Below are 17,689 nucleotides of genomic sequence, written 5' to 3'. Positions count from 1 at the left end.
GACAGCCCTAACTACAGTATTTTTAAAAATATTCAGAATGAACCTGGCCTACTTGTTTTGCATTTCTAAGGGACAGAGCTTTCTGAGGCAAGACTGAGGCAAGAAACGGGAAATAGTCTAATCCATAGGGACTGAGCTTATTCCATCCTTTTCCTTGTATCAAGATAGGATTTGGGGGTTGAAAACTGGAAGTGCTAGCTCGAAGAAAACCATTATGAAAATAAAACCAAGAAGAATCTCATCAGGGAAATCCTACTGAACAAGTAGAGCATCCTTCCAAAGACTTAGCAATCACACAAACATACACACCTTCCATACCAAGCAGCAGTCCCATACAAAACACTCATCTGAAGTCTTTTCAAGATGCAACCCACAGTATGAGAAATACCATGTTTGTTTGCAACCACTATTATGCCTAGCTGTTGTATAGTGTTCTCACCTACATGTTGCTGCTACAAAAGGCCATCAGCTCAAATTCAGTATGGCAGGAAGACGACTGGGAAGGTAAATTTATGTGCTTCCTGCTGCCCAGAAAGCCAGGAGACAGAACTGCTGGTCCTGAGGTTGCAAGATTCTGTGGAATGGTAACTAAAAAGCAGCTTACTGCAGACAGACATAGTGTCATGGAAAGGTTTGTACTCCATTTACTATTTCCCTTCTCCTCAGAGCTATTTGTTAGTGCTTCCTGGCTGTTCCCATCCCATCACGCTAGAAAAACCAGCTATGGGATCAGTTCAAGTTGCACGCAAACTGAGTAACACGCAACAACATTTTTTGTGCAAATTTATTCATTAGCTTTAACAAGATTAATACATAAATCAATACTATGTCCAGCATAAGGTTGTATAACAAAATAGGCTATTTTGGAAAGATTAATTTTTAGTGCGTACATTTTAAGGGCAGTTTTCATCCAAATTGGACACATTTAAAAAAATAAATAAATACAAGGCCAAAAATGCTTACTTAATGAAAGTCCTGCTAAGTAAGACTTCAGGCTCCACATTGCTTCAAAGCACTGATCAGTACAGGTGTCTGTGTACATTTTGAAGACATGCACACGGGTTGTGCTCAAGCAGCGTACATTTTCTGACATCTGACTCACTCTAAAGCATACTAGACTAGATTTCCAATTTAGACCTCCGTACTCCTCTTAAAGCTAGTATCTATCTTGCTTTTCTGCCTTCCAGGATTGTCTTGCCATCCAGTTGTATATCTGCACATGCAAATCCCAGGAACAGTATGCATACAGAACGCGAAGGACCAGCCCCCTCCCAATACTACTTTTTTGGCTTGAGATCCAGACTGCAGTATTTAGTGGGCCTCTTTGCGAAACAAACTGCTACCCTACTGAACTACACGTAGGACTACGATGATCTTAAAAATAAAAATGCTTTGGGAACAGATGGGCACTTGGGAAGCTCCCAGCCCTACCTGCTGCATGGTCTTGGAGCTCTCCAGACTGCAGGAACAGATCCTCTTTGGGATGCCTGCTGCTTAGGGCTGTAGCATTAAGCTTTAGGCACACTCGATTTTGGGGGCTATAGAAAGCCCACAGGAAACTGCATTTTCAGCTTGGCTTCCCTGACGGCCAGCGAGTCCAAGACATAAGTTGGTATTTAGAAGTTCCTCAAAGCGCAGTACAGAGGCATTCGCTGTTATTTGGGCTACCTTTGTTTATATTCAGCAATACTGAAATCTGGTCCCAGTTTAGATTACATACAGGAGACAACATATTTGGCAAAGCAGACATTATTTACTACTTTGAAATTCCTCACTGGTTCAACCCTATTCTCTATCATATGCTGTAAAGGCAATTCTTTGGGCATCTTGATTCTACAAATCTAGATTTAGCTTGATTTATTTCTCTTTGACTTAAGTTCTGCTGAGGGCAAAATTCCCTTTTCCTCAAGAATTTACACTCAGGATTGAGTCACAAATTTTAAAGCTCTTCTAATTTACATATTACATTAAAAGAAAACCCCAAAGCTTGGACAAAGAAAACACAAACATAGTGAAAACATCCCTGAGAACCTTTCAGTAATGTATTAATAATCATTAGTTTTGGTCCATTAGAGGCAAAAAATTATTACATCCAGTTATTGAATCCTGAGGGCTACAAGTAGATTGTACATTGAATTCCCATTCATTCACTCTTCTTACAAAATACTGTGAGACAAAAGCCACTAGAAGTGGTTTACATTCTATTTAGATAATCACCACAAATTTTAAGACAGATGGCCTGGATCCAGCCCTGGTGTAACGCCTTTAACATCAACGGAGTTCACACACTTACATTCCAGGGTCGAAGTTTGGCATCATAGATGACTGTGTGAAGGACAGTACCTAAAATAAAAACCTTCAAAGTTATGTCAGCAACTTGTGAAAATTATCCTTCATGTTTCTGCATGCTTCTTATAATTTGGCAAACATTTTGCAAAGATTTTAGGTTGAAAAGCCATGCTGTCATACCATAGGAAAACCTGGAACTCTACAGAAAAGCAAAGTGCTTGGAATAGTTTCCACAAAAGTGCATAAATGGGTAAAGACTACAGAAGCACTGCGTTAGTACACGTGCAGGGCCAACTAACACAAGAACTTCTTGAAAATCAGAGGGATATAGCATTCTCCATTTCTCTGAAGTTGCTTTAGAGGGCCACACAATCCAACATCTCATTGTCCTAGCAGTATTTTAGAACAAACTAAGTCAAAATCCACATAAATGTAAAACAGATAAAAGCAAGTCATCCACTTTGTTTCTTCTGCCTGGAATACGAACCATTTTCCAATGCATCAGACTTCAATAGGGTTTCTGAAAACAGTAGCGTCTGAAGGTAAACTAGAGCTGCTTGTACTCAAAAGCAAAGGCTAAGTTAGCCCAGATTTTAAGTTTTCTGTACCAGTACTCCTGACCTTATCACTCTCTGCTACATCAAACCTGAGCAGACCTGTCATTTGCAATTAAAAAAGCCATGCTTTATAATGTTACATTATATTAATAGCTTCTGCTAAAATGAGGTTATGTTCTAGTTTATGAAGTGCAACAGTGTAATACAATATCTTGTACCTATGGCTAATCTAACTTGTAAGAAAACATGCAAAAAAAAAACAAAAAAAACTACGTAGGTGTTTCTGTAAAGTTAAACCAGAACAGATATAATACTAAAAAGCTCCTTGGGGAAAGCATCAGAACTTCGGAGTTCCTTCAGGAACATTTTAACCTTTTCAAGAAGACAGGGGAGCAATATGTGGAACAGAATGTTTCTGAATAGGGGAAAAATGGAAAAAAATATGGTATATGAAGCTTTTCTAAAGCAACTAAATAAAAACCTTGTTTTGCTCAATGAGCAAAAGAATCGTTCAGAATTCACAAAGTGACTACATTGAACTGCAGAACAGTTTCACCGTAGGGATCTTGGGGACTTAAATTTGACATGATTCTGTGATCAAATACTAGATGTACTACTTCCGAGGTTCCTTTGAAACACTACTCATAAAGATCCAGCGAGGTTGTCCCTAGCCAAACATGAAACATTTGTGCAGGCTCGCTGTAAGATGGATTTTGGTTCTCTTGGGAAGGCTTTCTCACATGTTTAAGCTATGCATTCAACTCTAGAGAAACACCTCAGACATGGTAACAAAAGGCCATATATGTTTTTAACTATGATATTTGTGTAGCAAGTTAGTAAGAAGTGGATCCTTTCAGACAGTGGACGTATTACCAGGCAGCGAACTATCAGAGACTGCTTTGGGATCAGGAGTGCAACAAGCAAAAAGTTGTTTTCCCAAGCTTTTCTGAGCAAATCTGAAGTACATTATGTGGCCCATTGCAACAAAAGACACAGAAATGAGCACCAATAAGCCAAAAGCTTCAGGATTAGGGGCCAAGATGACCATGATGAAGTGCAGCAGATCAAGAAGGTAATTCATGGAGTTTTGGACACCGTTTATGATGCCTCTTTCAGATTCTACCACGTTTTCTTGGAGTAACTGTGTGACAGTCAAATCAAAGGACCAAAGGCCTGAGGAGAGAAAAAAAGTTATCCATACAACTGGGCTTCTCAAGATAAGCTTTCATTATTGACACAATCTCTTTCTGTTTGCACACACTTATTTCTGCCTAAAATATGCAGGTCAAACTAACCTCCTGTCAGAATACGATGCATTTCACACTGGCACAGCAAACAGACACTTCTTTCCCCATTACTCATATTTCCTGAACTAATACAAACAGCTTGCCCATCAACTTCCCCATTACATTTTGCTTCAACACACCTATTAAGCTAACAATGTTTTGCTCACCTGTTCCTTATTTAAATAGCTGTTTTACAGCAACTTGACATTGCTAAAAGCTTTCTACGTGTGAATCAAGTATTTTCTTCCTCCAAAACTCAGCATAAGCTGCAGAAATTTTTAGGAGTATAAAGGTTCCATAGATGAAAATTATTACATATACATATTTAACTTTTTTTTTTTTTTTTTCCACTGTTGACAAATACTAGACTATCTGGCAATTCCTCAAAAAAATCAAGCTGCCATTCAAATCAATGTTTCCTCTTCTAAACTCCTTTGCTGGTCACAAGTTTAAAGAAGAGTTTGAAGAAGAGGTCATTTATTTAAGGAACTAATTTAGTAAACTGAAAAATTTGAAGGTTTACATAGCAGTAGGGTTTAGACCTGTTTCGTATTAACACGTTTTTAAGAAAGGAAAAAAGGAAGAGTATTTAGAGATGATCATTCCAAAGAACAAGCTATACTAATTAAGAACAAGCTACACCAAGTACATGTATGCCAACTCCTCACATTAGAGCAGAGTGATACACAAGTCAGGACTGCAGTGCCTGCATTGGCAATACTGCTTTGTGTAAGAACATTTCATTTGCCTGTGAAGTGCAACAAATTAGACTTAGAAGTGTGATGCAACACCAACTGCAGCCTACAATTCGCAATTCAAGTTGGTATTTAGCTGACAAGTGCTGTAGGTTCTAGAATTAAAAGCAATCAATCAATCAGACGTTAATAGCGATGCGATACTCACCAACTCTAGCAGCAATGACCCCTGCAAACAGGAGACTGACAGAGATTAAAGGCACGGGCTCAGGACTCATCTCTGGGCCGCTGTGAGCAGGAGTAGTAGACCCGTTTAACACGTTGGGCATCCCAGTTGCCAAAGCCATTTCAGGCTCCCCTCCTGGAGATGCAATAGTAGGTAATGGTTCACTTTTAAACAGCCGAGCACTGATGTCAGCGAACGGGGAAACCGTCAGATCCATCGGACTTCCAGGCATGAAGACAGAGATGGCACACAAGATCAGACAAGCGAACTGGGCGACTCCAGAAATGAGGCCCGTGCGAATCAGGCCACATTTGCGACGAAGCCAGGTGAAAGCCACCGTTCCCATGATGCCAGTGACTGCCGAGGCACCCATCAGGAGGCTGAGCACAGAACCACTCAGACCCTGAGTGTATGCATAGCCTGTGGTAATGCAATCAAAGCCCAGAACAGTCATATACAGAAACGCAAGCCCCATGCCTGCGAGAAACACGGGCTGGTTGTAGTACGCAACCCATCCATCACGAAAGGTGATGAAAGGCTCGGCAACCCGGGCAGCGCAGCCGACTTCCTTCTCCTGTTGGGGCTCAAAGCCACTTACATCTTTCTCAACAATTAATTGCACTCCTTCAGCGGGTTTCATGTCATTGTCTGTAAACAGAAACGGAACTGTTAGATACACTCCTGCCAGGGAGCTGCAAGGCAAGCGGCTGCAGTAAGCTCACTGCTCCAGAAGCGCCTCGGTTCAATTTGCTCATCAGCTTTCCTCTACTTCGTTAACCGTCTTAAATCTCACCTGCACAGTGAGATGAAGTAAAGTTCCTGTATGAGTTTAAACTCCTGCTTTTTCAATTAAACTGTATTAAGAACGAAGCAGGCTATGCTTTCTTCAGACTTGTGACTAAATGCTTCATTTCCATAAGGAAATGATTTATGTGATGAGAATTAGCTGGCATTAGTTGGTATTTTAATACAGCTTTGTATGTTTAAATGCACTAAGCAGAGAAAATAGGGAATATTTAAACACGTCAATATGTTACGGTAGGAAAGCCAAGACAGAAGCCTGTTGAAGCCTACCAAAGCCAGAAGGCTTTAAAACCTTAGATCATGCTTTCCTACAATTCCATGCTTACTCCTTTAGCATAAGGAAAAGGCACCATGCTTCCACTGGCCACAAGCAAATTGAAAAAGAAAAGTCATGGCAGTGTTTATATTTGCCTAAACTCCCCGTATTGCAATTGGGGCACTTCAAGTATTTTGGCAAGTTTTCAAAAACTGCAAGCCTTCTACTGAATCAAAACACTGCAACAGCACAGATTAAGAGAACGTTCCTGTTTGCTAAATGCTTCGTTCACCAGGAGCAGAGAAGAGCTGGGTTCAGAGAGAGAAAGCCTTCTGCCCTCTTTATCATGCTCCTCTACCCTAGGGCTGCCATCAGCCTACTGGACCACAAGGCTTCTGCGCCTGGGAAGAAAAGTCTCTTCAGCACTTTTAATAGCAGCCTCCCAGCTCACTATATATTGAGCAAAGAACAGATTTGTCAGCTCACTTTTGAAGAGAAAACTAGAGTTCTTCAAAAACACTTTTAGCTTTAAAAAAAAAGAAGCATGCTGTCGTTGGGAGTACCATGCACAGCATGGGCTTTCAGTAGAATTTACATACTGGTAGCCCCACTGGGCTCAAGTCTTGCATTCTAGTATCTGGTACATTTCAAGTGCTTCAGAACAAACAGACTGCTTTGAACTAATTTTGTGCTATTAAGAGAATCAAAATTAACATTGGTATTAGTTTTGCAGTTGCCTTAAAGATCAGCATCGCAGCCACCTATGCTGCAAATCCCAGTTGTTCAGCTTGGCCAAGGAAGTTGAGTAGATGGCCAAACCAGACTTTCCTCCTCTGTTTCCTGCAGCACGTAGAACTGAAAACTTGCTAGATTAGCAATATTACCGCCTATTCTATATCTTCCTGAAAGCCTGGTAGTACTGTGCATAAGTAGAGATAAGCTAGCAGGAAGAGACCTACACAAGCTGTTTTCCTCATAGACACTCCAGAGCAAAGGGCTTTGTCAGCCCTTGAGATGTGAGACAGATGGAGGGGTGCATTCAACAAGACCAGCCCTGAATAGCAGGGTAGACTGAAGGATTAAGAGGAAAGTATTCATTTTGGGGCTACATTTTATGGGATTTGTCAAATAGCTGCATGAGGAATTGTCACTACTTAGGAGTCTCTGCATCTCTACCCAAAAACTGAAAGCTTCAAGCTAGGAGCAAAAAGCTTGAGCTTCAAAGCAGTGAGAAGACAGAAGTCAACAATTTCATTTTGACTGATACAGCGAGGATACCACAGACTGCAACGGTGATGTTTGTGTTTCCCATACCTTTTTTTGCATTCAGCTGTTTCAGTTCTGATTCTTCAACTTTTGAACACTTGAGAGCCAGGGTAGGGGTCTTCTGATAAACCTTCCAGAGCAGCAGGTATTCCACACACATTGACATCAGGTTCCAACCAGAAATGAATCCACAGCCAATCATTGGAGAGCCAAACGTCATTATCTGACCAACTGCCATTGGGGCCAAGATATTGGTCAACTGATCGATTCGTCGTATCGTGGCATTCATATCTGTCAGACCGATTTGAGGATATCAATTGCTGAATACTTACAGTGGGACATTCACTACCAGAACTGACAGTTGCACTGAAGCACACACATCAATAAGCATTGACTCAACCTGAAGCGATTTCAGTAGGAACAGGGATTTGCTAGACACTCCTTTAAAGCGTTCCAGTGTCAGAATTTACTGAGCCCGATCCAGGAGCTCATAAGCCAAACCCTTCCTCTGCCAGTTTTGCCTGCAGATGGTCTTCCAGGTTTAGGATTCTGCATTTACAGTGGCAGCTTATTCCTGTAGGTGAAATGCTTTCTCAGTAGATCACAGGCTGCCCTTACATTCAGGTGACACTATGGACTCACTAACACTCCACCCCAACATGCACAACTCGGGACACTAACAGAAACCTACCAGGGTAGAATTCATTCCTGAAAAGATAATTTTAGCAGCTGCAGTCTCCCTGCATTCGCTTCTAATACGTGGTGACCACAGTACCCACCATGATAGCAGCAGACCTTTGAAATGGCTTTCAATTTCCTTATCGAGTCACACTGATCGATGGTAGCTGCAGGCATGCTACGGACTTCCTGAGCGAAGTCCTCCCTCCCTTCTGCTCCACACGTGGATGTTTACGGGCAAAACAAGAAGCCCACAATACATCTCCCACTTGCTGGTAGATGTCTCACCCTCCCCAGTTAAGTCAGCTTCAGTCCCTCCAGGTTGCTGGGGATTTCAATTAATGGTGTCATTGTTCTGCCCCTAACAGCTCCTGGATGCTCCATGATTTTGCACACTAAGGCTTCGGGCTGCTTAGCAATACAGCTCAAACTGATTTTAGATTCCTATTAAGAAAATAAAGCTTTTCAAGGGAAAATGGAATTAGTGCAATATAAAGCTGGCTTACTGAATCTACAGAGAATGGTTCCTTTGCATTCAGAGACTGGTTTAGGGTATTCAAATTAGAATTCAAAGTCAATTCGGTATTAATTGGTTCAGTATTAACTATTTCACTGATATTTAGCTAAGATGAGTGAGTCAGACTTGCCTAATACTTGGCTTTAGAAGCTCTAAGAACTAAGCTTTGTTTTATCTGGGTCAGGATAGTATTTCCAAACTCGGGAGAGCTACAAAAGTAATCAGAGTGAACAGAAAGACTAATCATGGACAAGAAAGAAGGGGAAGCCAAGGCAATTATTATTTGCCTTTCCCACCAATTTATTTAACTAAGGCTATTCTTTCAAGAAATCTAGCAGTGCTGAGATAGATGACAATATTTGCTGCAAAGTCAATGGTGGCATTTAATTTTTTATTTTTTTTTTTAACTTTTTTTTTTTTTTTTTTTTTAAGTTCAGGAACCTCAGTCTCCAAGTTACATTATGACTCAGTACAAAGCCACCTTATCCAGCCTGAGTGAGATTTGCTTCTACATGGATCCGATGAGCCAAGGTGCTTAGTTTGGGCTTTTTCTTGGTTTTAAAACCGAGTTGCATCAGAACTCACAGTAACCTCTTGCCTGAATTTTCAGTACAGAATGTAAGTGGTCATGTAACTGAACCCATCGAGCTGTACAGAGGCACGACCGCCTCCCTTGCAGCAGATCTTTGCAGGTGTGGTCTGTACCTTATCTCAGGAAGGCGCACAGGGATTGGGGAGCATGATTTGCTGAATAAGAACTAACATAAGAAGAAAGGTTAATGAGAACCATTAGAAGAACTTCAAAGCTACTCTGGACAGATCATATTTTTCCTACGTGCATAAAGAAAGTTAACTGGTACTGCTGCTCTACAGAAGGCATGACCTAGAAAAGCACTGCAAGGTCAAAACAGAAGACTAGAATGGAGAACTTGTATACTTGGAAATGAAAGTGAGACACTGCAGGCACCTAAAGCAGAGCAAACCTCTCCTGGATGAGATGGGCAAGTAAAATTCCATCACAGGAGATACACTGCAGATTTCTTCCTTGTGGTTGTGATGCAAATCTTTACAATGATTCAGGCATGTGAACTTATGGATAATTTAGGCAGCTTCCTACAAAATTAGGGACCAGAAGCTGAAATGCTGTCTAAGTCTTGAGGTATCTGAACTCCAGAAGTGTCTCAGACTTGGAACTTTCAGTCCCAGAGTTAGTTCAACGAGCTATAAATGTCTTAGCAATGTCAAGCTGCTCTGTGCCTTGTTTGCACTGCAGTATCAGTTCCTCTGTCTGGGAAGGCTCAAATCTCCTCACCGGGTTGATCAGAGTCCCTACAGCATGCCCAAGTTCACTGCAAAAGCAGCCAGTTCCCAATCTTGTTATATCAGAGCAGCAGCATAGCCAAAGATCGATCACATAGCCCCTGGTGGGAACTGCCTTGCTGCTAGGAGCACTCCCCAGCAAAGGGCACTCGGATTCAATGCCTCCTTGGTGCAGAAGATCCCCAAATCTCTCGTATCCAAGGAGTGTCATGGCCACCAAGCTGCAGCAGAATTTGAATGGGAACTCTTTCTCCTAATAATGCCATGCCACTGCACAAGAAAGGGGAAAAAAAGAAGGAAAAATATTTACTGGAGTAAAAAGGAGGCTAAGTCCAGACTCTATGACCAAAGCTATCAGTTGCCAAAGGAATACTGAGTACTCAGTTCCAACTGAATCCACAGCTTTGAGTTAGACACTAATGCTAGAGAACTGAGAGACTTCAAATACATCCGCATGCACAGCATTTCCTACTGGCAGCTTCCCCATCCATACACTTTATTGTTCTGGACTTCATTCTTAGGCATCTCTTTGATCCCTAGGTAAGGAGCCCGATTACGCAACAGCTCTCCGTTTCATTCCAGGGACCTAAAAATAAAGTATTGCAACACTTGGCTCTCAGTGCCTTAAGGTTAAATAGCTTTTCTATTAAACACTCACTATTTGATTTAGGAGTTGGTGCATGTTTATTTGGATGACAAGAATAAAGATTTCCTCTGACAAAGCTGCAGTAGCACTAAACAAGGACAAAAGTAGTTTAGGGCTACCCGACTGAGTTGTTAGCACAACAGTAACTTCTAATCCCTCTAAGTCTGGCACAGAGCAGGAAAGGGGGAAATAAAGGCTGCCCTTTCTACCTGCTGTTTCACACAGTGACTGGAACTCAAAGATGTGCTGAGCTCTGTAAAATTCTAGCCTAAATTCAAACTCAGAAAGTAAGACAATTTAAAGTATTAAAAAGGCAATGTATTTCACCTGCCAGTTTGCTTCTGTCTTCCCCTGCAACCACAACAATCCAGTCCCTCTGAATTGTGATCGCTGTGGCAGTGCTGGCCAAATTGGCAATATTTGCTATCGTGATAACCAGGATATAGCACATCGTCTAGAGAAATGGGGGGAAAAGTTACAAGGTGAGAAAAGCGATGAAGGGAGATCTTCGCTCCTACCTTGTACAAGGAGAAAAGACACTTTCACATTTGAATCATGCATTCTACTGTTATTCTTCAGACAAGACCAAGTCTACTTCACAATTCCTAAAAGTAAACAATCACTTGTTTCCCCAGCTACTTTGTTTTACTTGCCAGTTTTAGCTCACAGCAGTGTCTAAACACAACGAGAAAAACAAAAGTGCATCTGTCTCCCATACTCCCAGAAGTTTCTTCATAAAAGAATTCCTTATTAAGAAATTGGAGCACTCACAAGAAGCCATCCATGGTATAAGGTCAAAAGCTGTGTCTTAAACCAGAAGACAATCATCAGGATAATACCACACAGGATGACAGATGCATTCTGTACAACCAAGGATGTCTGGGCCACTGTTGTAAATCAAAAGAGAATAACCGTGAACATGAGGAAACTATAACCTTACAAAGGTTAAAATTAAGGAACATGCATGGATTCTTTAAGTATTGTTTAGCTTCCTATTCTCCCAACCCAAATATAAAACCAAAGTACGTATCACTTTTGATTTTGAACATTCCATTGTCTTAGAAAATGAACTTACTAGCTGTGAAGTTGCATCAGACAGAAGTAGTGCCTAAATAGTCCTTCCCGGTCAAAAAAAAAAAAACATTTGCACGCTGACACCATTTTTAAAAGGTCAAGAGACTCAGCTTAAGCCTCTAAAATTTATCTGCAGTGTAGTATGCAAGTGATGCTACTGCATAAACCCTTGGAAAGCAAGCATGTATATGAAGAACGTGATGCCACATTACTTTTGAAACAGACTAGAGCAAACATATTTCAAACACAGGTAACACAAATGCAATAGTATCACTTACACAAAAGATGTTTATATCTAGACACAAGACAACAAATAATGCATGATGTGTTCATATTAGAAGGTAAAGAACTTGCCTGTAGCTTTTACCTTAACCCATGGTTTTTATATTTTGCATTTCTGTGGATCTCTATGTATTGCATAGGTTTAGCCTGAGTAGTGAATGTATCATGATACAGAACTGTTTGCCTCCTGTCTTTGACATTCTGTATAGTTATAACCACTCTGAAACACTACCTGTAATAAACCAAGCAAGCCCAGTTCTCGTATTTGACTTCAGGAGTTAACTAACAGCTTTGTCATTAATTTAATCTATCCTTGAGTAAATAACCTGCTCTGGACATCTAACCTTTGAGCCGGGAGTTCTTGTCCACCCAGTCTCCAATAATGGCTCCCAGGAGAAGAACCGATCCCGCCACAACCAGGCCATAGACCGCAGTCAGGAGCAAGCTGTTTCCGTACAGTTCAACCAGGAACACAGACACAGCAAAATGCCACATACGGTCTCCCTTTAAGAGTAACAGAAAGTAGACACACAGCGTTAGTATTTGCACTTCTCAAGCACGCTAGTTGACTGTTTTACTAATGCCCTGAAAATATCTGTGTTAGAAGTATCAGATATGTTACACATACAGAGGTGGGGGGTTTTGATTTTGGGGTGGCTGTTTGTTTTTTAATCAATGCATCTTGTCATCATTGATTATCCCGGCATCACTGAAATTATCTGTACTAATCAAACGTAGCATATATTTTGAAGCTCACACCAAAAATCCTCATTTCTTTGTAATACAGAACAGTGTTACCAGCCACATCCACCAGGACTCAGAAAGCTTACATGGATTCTCCAGAGATCAGCTAGCACCAACAGATTTAATGATCAGCAATGCTATTTAAATAACATAGCAAGACAGCAGTTTGCTCTTGAAAACGCTCAAGAAATACCATTTTAAAATACAAAAGCAAGTCTAGGCAAAGCAAGCCATAATATAGAGATGGGCAAATCGAGGACAGTGGCACCCTACACATTCCTGAATACTAACTGAAGCTTCTGAAATCAAGGCACTCGACATCTTTAACATGGTGAAGCTGGGCACGTTGCTAAGAGATGGGATAGCAGAGCTAGGTTAGCCCCTCGCAGTACTGGTGCTTGGAATACAGGATTTCAGTGCTCCAACACCAGTAACAGCAGGCAAAAAACAAGCCCAAAACACTAAACACATCCAAGTGATGTAATTTTCCTACTATTCGAAACATCTTTAGGTCTGCTGCCAAAGAGACCTGTGGCCTGCTAATGAATGCACATCAAGGTTTTACCAGTGTCACATGATGGAGGTCGGCATCTCACTATTTTTAAACACGCTGCCAGTACACCACAGAAAGCGTTTTATTTAATCAAAAGGCAGATAAATACAATCATTCGTCCTGTTCGTGGATGGTTTGTTTTGCAAGGGTTCCTAATGTTAGCCTGTCATAAGCGAAAGATGAAACTGTTTTCTTCTGTTGCCTTATCTAAAATAAGCAATTGCTCTGGGAAACAGCAAATAGCACCAATTTCTAAGAATCTCAAGTACTCTGAAGGGCTGGGGGAGAAGATGCAACATAGAAGCGCTTACAAAGCAAAGTCTGCCAAATCTGTCAAGCAGCACAGCCATAGAGATATAAAATGCATGCTATTTGTAGGGGCAACATAATTGCAAAGCTTGATGCAAGTCCTCAGGGTAGCGCAGGCACACAAAGAACTTAGTCAATGGAGTTCTCCAAAAGAGGCTTCTTCAGAGCATAAACATTTGTTTCCTTAACCACGAGCAGAAAAAGAATTACATGCCAATTATGTGGGAACAAAATTTCACCTGCTCAAAGAAAAATCTGGGTATTATGTTTCCTAAATAATAAATAAGAGAATGTGTATCCAGGCACAACTGGCTTAGATTTGCCTGCTCATACAGGAGAGAATTGTCATTCTCTAAAGATGTGTTCTCTAAGGCATGTTCCACTTCTACTCCATGTTTAGTGGAGGCACATGGAAAGTATTCCAGCCATGAGAACAGGGATGTCATTCCCCAAGTCCAGCACCCACTTAAGCCTACTATGATCTGAGGCATCCCGTTACCAAATTCCACTTACAATCTCTGCAGGTGGATTAACTACATTTTGATTAGCCTGGGTAACTGCTTAAGGTGGGAGAATAAATAAGTCAAAGGAGGAATATTGCATCAAAATCTGAACATAGAAGTTGTTGGCTTTTCTTTATGCAGGGATGTTCCAGTTGGGATAAGAATTCAATGACTGTGAAAGTAATTTTAAAAGCACCTCAGTGTGTGAAAGTCAGTGACAATCTCTGACAGGTCTGCTGTCAGAGTGAGAAACCCAATCTCACCTGATATTCACAGGACGCCTCCTCTGGTTCCAGTGAAATCATGATTTTGCCATACAATTTGCTTAAGGAGCCTATGGACTCTGTTCAACCTCATCCAACATTTACGCAGAGTAATTTGACCGGGCCAATACACACTGCTAACTTCTAGGGTAACTAAAGATGTTAGTATCAGGAAAGATGGGTTTCTTTCAGGAATTAAAAACCATAAAGAGCAAGTAAGGATAAGTTAGTGTCACAGAAGAACAGCATGAGTGAATGACAGAGGTTTGAAGCTGGTGTGTAAGAACTACTGAAATTTCAGCAGTACATACTGCCTTCAGAAATGGGCAAAACCTTAATTACATAACTTAATCCCACTTTAAAAGAGTCTCAAAATATGGGTATCTCAACTCCAATAACTATAGCTGCTTAGCTTCACCAGACTTTTAAAGATGGCTCTTAGCTCTCCAGCTGTAATCATCGCCCTTATAAACCATCCCAGAGTGGCTGTACACAACCCCACCCCAGCACTGAAGCCAGCAGGAGCCTGGCTGCTGCCGGGCCTCCTGAGCCCAGGCAAAGCTGGGAAGTTGCTGCTGGCCTCTTGACGAGTATCAGCCTGGCAGCACCTCGGTGAACTTTGTTTCTTTCTGTTCCTTCTTTGGTGCTGAGTGACAGACAGGAATGGCTTACATACATGAGGACAACAGCATGTGGTCTGAGACTCCAGGAGAGCAAGGCGCTGAAGCCAAGCCCAGATTCAAATGCTTTACTTAACGAGAGCCAGAAAGGTATGCTAGGCTTTGTTGGGATCTGAGGACATTGTATTTAATCATTTACAGCCTCTCTCTGTTTTTGGGAATGTCTTAGCAACGTGGAAACCAAAGTTAAGCTCTTTCAACCACAGCAAAACCCCATTTCTCCCAGGCTTTGTCTTGTGGACACAGACTGTTTACAACAAGGATGCTATAGCAATTTGAGTTCTGAAGATAAAGGTGCTTGGTTGCTGTTCCTGTTAAAAAAAATGTTCAGCCCAGAACACTAAAGCTTTGGAGATAGAGAAGGTGCAGCCCTGCACCAGTTCTGCCAAAATAAGCCGCATTTCTGTTGTTTCAGCAGGTTTAGGGGTGGGTTTTTTTTTTTTTTTGGCGGTGTTTGTTTTGAGTCAAGGTTTTCAGCACAAAAGAAAACACGCTGGAACGAGGAGTACACTATTAATGCTGCTAACCAGCTGAACAGACGCCCTGCAGCCTGTTTGTCATAGGGTGCAGCGGGGTTTTCAAACCCTGCTTTGTCAGCCTCCCTCGCTGAGAGCAGCCCCACCGCCAGCCTTGCCAGGGGCAAGCAGGGCCGGCCACAGTGCCAGGTAAGCCCTTTGTTGGCACTCCTGATGAAAAGTCTGGTGGGTAACAAGCCTGGCCTCTGAAGAATGGTGAGCCAAAGAGGCACAGCACCGCACAGCTCTTTCAATGATATTAGTAATTGCTAAAACATTGCTCTTGTTTAAACAAGTGTTCGATACCACTCCGAGCCTCCTTCCATTAAGGGGACACCAGCACAGCCTCCTGTGGTGCTGGAAGCCAGGCACTGCCGGGGCTGGGCACGCAGTGCTGTAACCGTAGAGCAGCGAACTGGCCAGGGCTATACAAAGCACATTTTGATCCAGCCCAAATCCAGCACTGGGGACAGCAGGGAGAACTGGGGGGAAATTCTCTATTTCTTCTTGATTCAAGTCATTTGAAGGAAGACTTCGGGTTATAGCACAAGGTTCTATTCTTCATTTTCCGATATGAAAGATGACCAGAGCCTCTATTTTTTGTTTGTATTTTAAGGTTATTGAACCACAACTCAAGTTAGTAAGAAATGTCAGAGTGAGTAATTTAGTCCAGAAGGAAAGCATTTCAGCAGCTAAGCGTTTTGACAGGGAAAGGAGCAGCCCCCTGACCCTCTCAACAGGTTAGCTAGAGAGCAGCAAGAGGTCTGCTGCAAACACGGTGTGTTTCCTATTAGTAAGGGCAGCAAGTAGTGCAGCTCTCCATGTACGAGCTGCAACGACCTGCCTTTCCCATCCTACTCTGGACCACGCATGGTGCCTTTCACTGACAGCTCACTCCTCGGGGAACCTCCCTGGCTCTGCAGGCACAGAAAGCACCAGAGGTGCAGAAGCAGGCCCTGAGGGTAGTCCCACATGCGGCTGGAAACTGGACAGGGTGTGAGCGAGGGCTTCTGACGGCAAGGTGCAGCAGCAAGCGCCCCGTCCCTGTGTCACTCACCCATGTGGACAGCGCGTGGCCCAGGTAGAGGAGGAACTTGGCAGAGGTGAAGTAGCCGAGCACGGAGCCTGCAGGGGAACAAGAACTGAGCGCTGGGGGCTGACAGCGGCCGCCCCAGTCCCAACCCCAACCCCAGTCCCAATCCCAATGCCAATCCCAATCCCAGTCCCAATCCCAGCCCCACTGACCGCAGCGCCGCCGCCGCTCGCCAGCGGACTCAGCTCCCCGCGCCATGCCTCGGGACGGGGATCGGGATCGGGACCGTGACCGGGCCGCGCCGCTTCGCTCCGTGGTTGCCTCCCCCGACTTAGCTAGCACTGTAGCTGAAGTCGGCCAGCGCTGGCCTTATGCGCCGCGCCGGGAGCGCTGCCGGGGCCGCGGGGCTGCCGGGGGCTGCCCGGCTCCGCTCGGCTCCGCTCTGCTCGGCGGGGCCGGAAGCGGGGGGCCGCGCACCGCAATTTATAGGCGGCGGGGAGGCCACGCCCACCGTCACGCCCACCGCCCGCAAGCCACGCCCCCTCACCGCGAGCCCCGCCCCCCGCGTATGGCGCTGAGGCGAAGCCGCCTGAGGGCGGGATGGGGGGAGGTGGGCTGCGTGTGGTGGCTGCGAGCTGCCGGGGCGGGAGCCTCCATGTTATCCCCTCACACCGCAAAATCCCTCCCGAGCTCCAAAAAACCTCTCGTTCTTCCCCCCCAAAGTATATAGGCCATCCCCGCAGCAGGTGTGTGACACAACAGGCCACTAATCTGTTTGGGCTTCGCCGCTCCTGTTAATTAGATGGCTTTCTGCGCGTGAATCACGCGTTATCCTTCGCGTAAAGGGAGCGCTACCTTGGGGAAAAAAAACAGCACGGGGATAAAAATCCATATAAACATAGGAAGCCTAAAATTACTGCTTTAATGGGGCTGGCTCTCCCGGGTGCGTTCCTTAGGAAAGGCACAAAGGCTAAAAGGCCAGAGCCACCGCTGGTTTGTGAGGCTTTTGTCTGCTTCCAAAGGCAGTGCTGGTGGCAGGTAGAGGAAATCCACAGTTTTTCTGAATTTGCCACCATTTTGCTGCCTGATCATTCACCAGATGCTTACTAAGAGAAGTCTGTGCCCACGTTCCTTCCCCTGTCAAGCAGGGAATCACGGAACATTTCTTACAAGGATGAGGTTTGACCCAATAA

At 43.3% G+C, this 17,689-nt stretch overlaps 1 protein-coding gene across 2 annotated transcripts; it reads right to left on the bottom strand.

The window, feature by feature from the left end:
• Nucleotides 1-783: 783 nt before the first annotated feature.
• On the bottom strand, nucleotides 784-16,940 carry SLC40A1 (solute carrier family 40 member 1). 2 transcript variants are annotated; one of them, XM_084289300.1, is made up of 9 exons: nucleotides 16,709-16,940; nucleotides 16,521-16,588; nucleotides 12,241-12,400; nucleotides 11,312-11,427; nucleotides 10,868-10,994; nucleotides 7,428-7,670; nucleotides 5,036-5,701; nucleotides 3,942-4,019; nucleotides 784-2,343 (listed from the first exon to the last, which is right to left on the bottom strand). In XM_084289300.1, exons 1-9 carry the CDS (start codon nucleotides 16,752-16,754, stop codon nucleotides 2,282-2,284), a joined length of 1,566 nt encoding a protein of 521 aa, XP_084145426.1. In that variant the 5' UTR covers nucleotides 16,755-16,940; the 3' UTR covers nucleotides 784-2,281. The 2 variants fall into 2 exon arrangements, with proteins under 2 accessions (XP_084145426.1, XP_084145425.1); XM_084289299.1 differs by having other exon boundaries at nucleotides 784-4,019.
• Between the last annotated feature and the right edge of the window lie 749 nt (nucleotides 16,941-17,689).

Source organism: Netta rufina (assembly GCF_964035555.1).
Source record: "Netta rufina genome assembly, chromosome: 6".
Classification (NCBI taxonomy): domain Eukaryota; kingdom Metazoa; phylum Chordata; class Aves; order Anseriformes; family Anatidae; genus Netta; species Netta rufina.
The sequence above is the reverse complement of the archived record's forward strand: the minus strand, read 5'-3'. Positions and strand labels throughout refer to the sequence as shown.

Excerpts from the sequence above, each read along its gene's own strand:
- SLC40A1 (XM_084289299.1), bottom strand. The coding sequence starts at position 16,754 with ATGGCGCGGGGAGCTGAGTCCGCTGGCGAGCGGCGGCGGCGCTGCG. Across the intron at positions 12,401-16,520 it reads GCCACGCGCTGTCCACATGG|GGAGACCGTATGTGGCATTT; the intron begins GTGAGTGACACA and ends TTACTCTTAAAG. Across the intron at positions 10,995-11,311 it reads TATACCATGGATGGCTTCTT|ACGATGTGCTATATCCTGGT; the intron begins GTGAGTGCTCCA and ends CCATTTCTCTAG.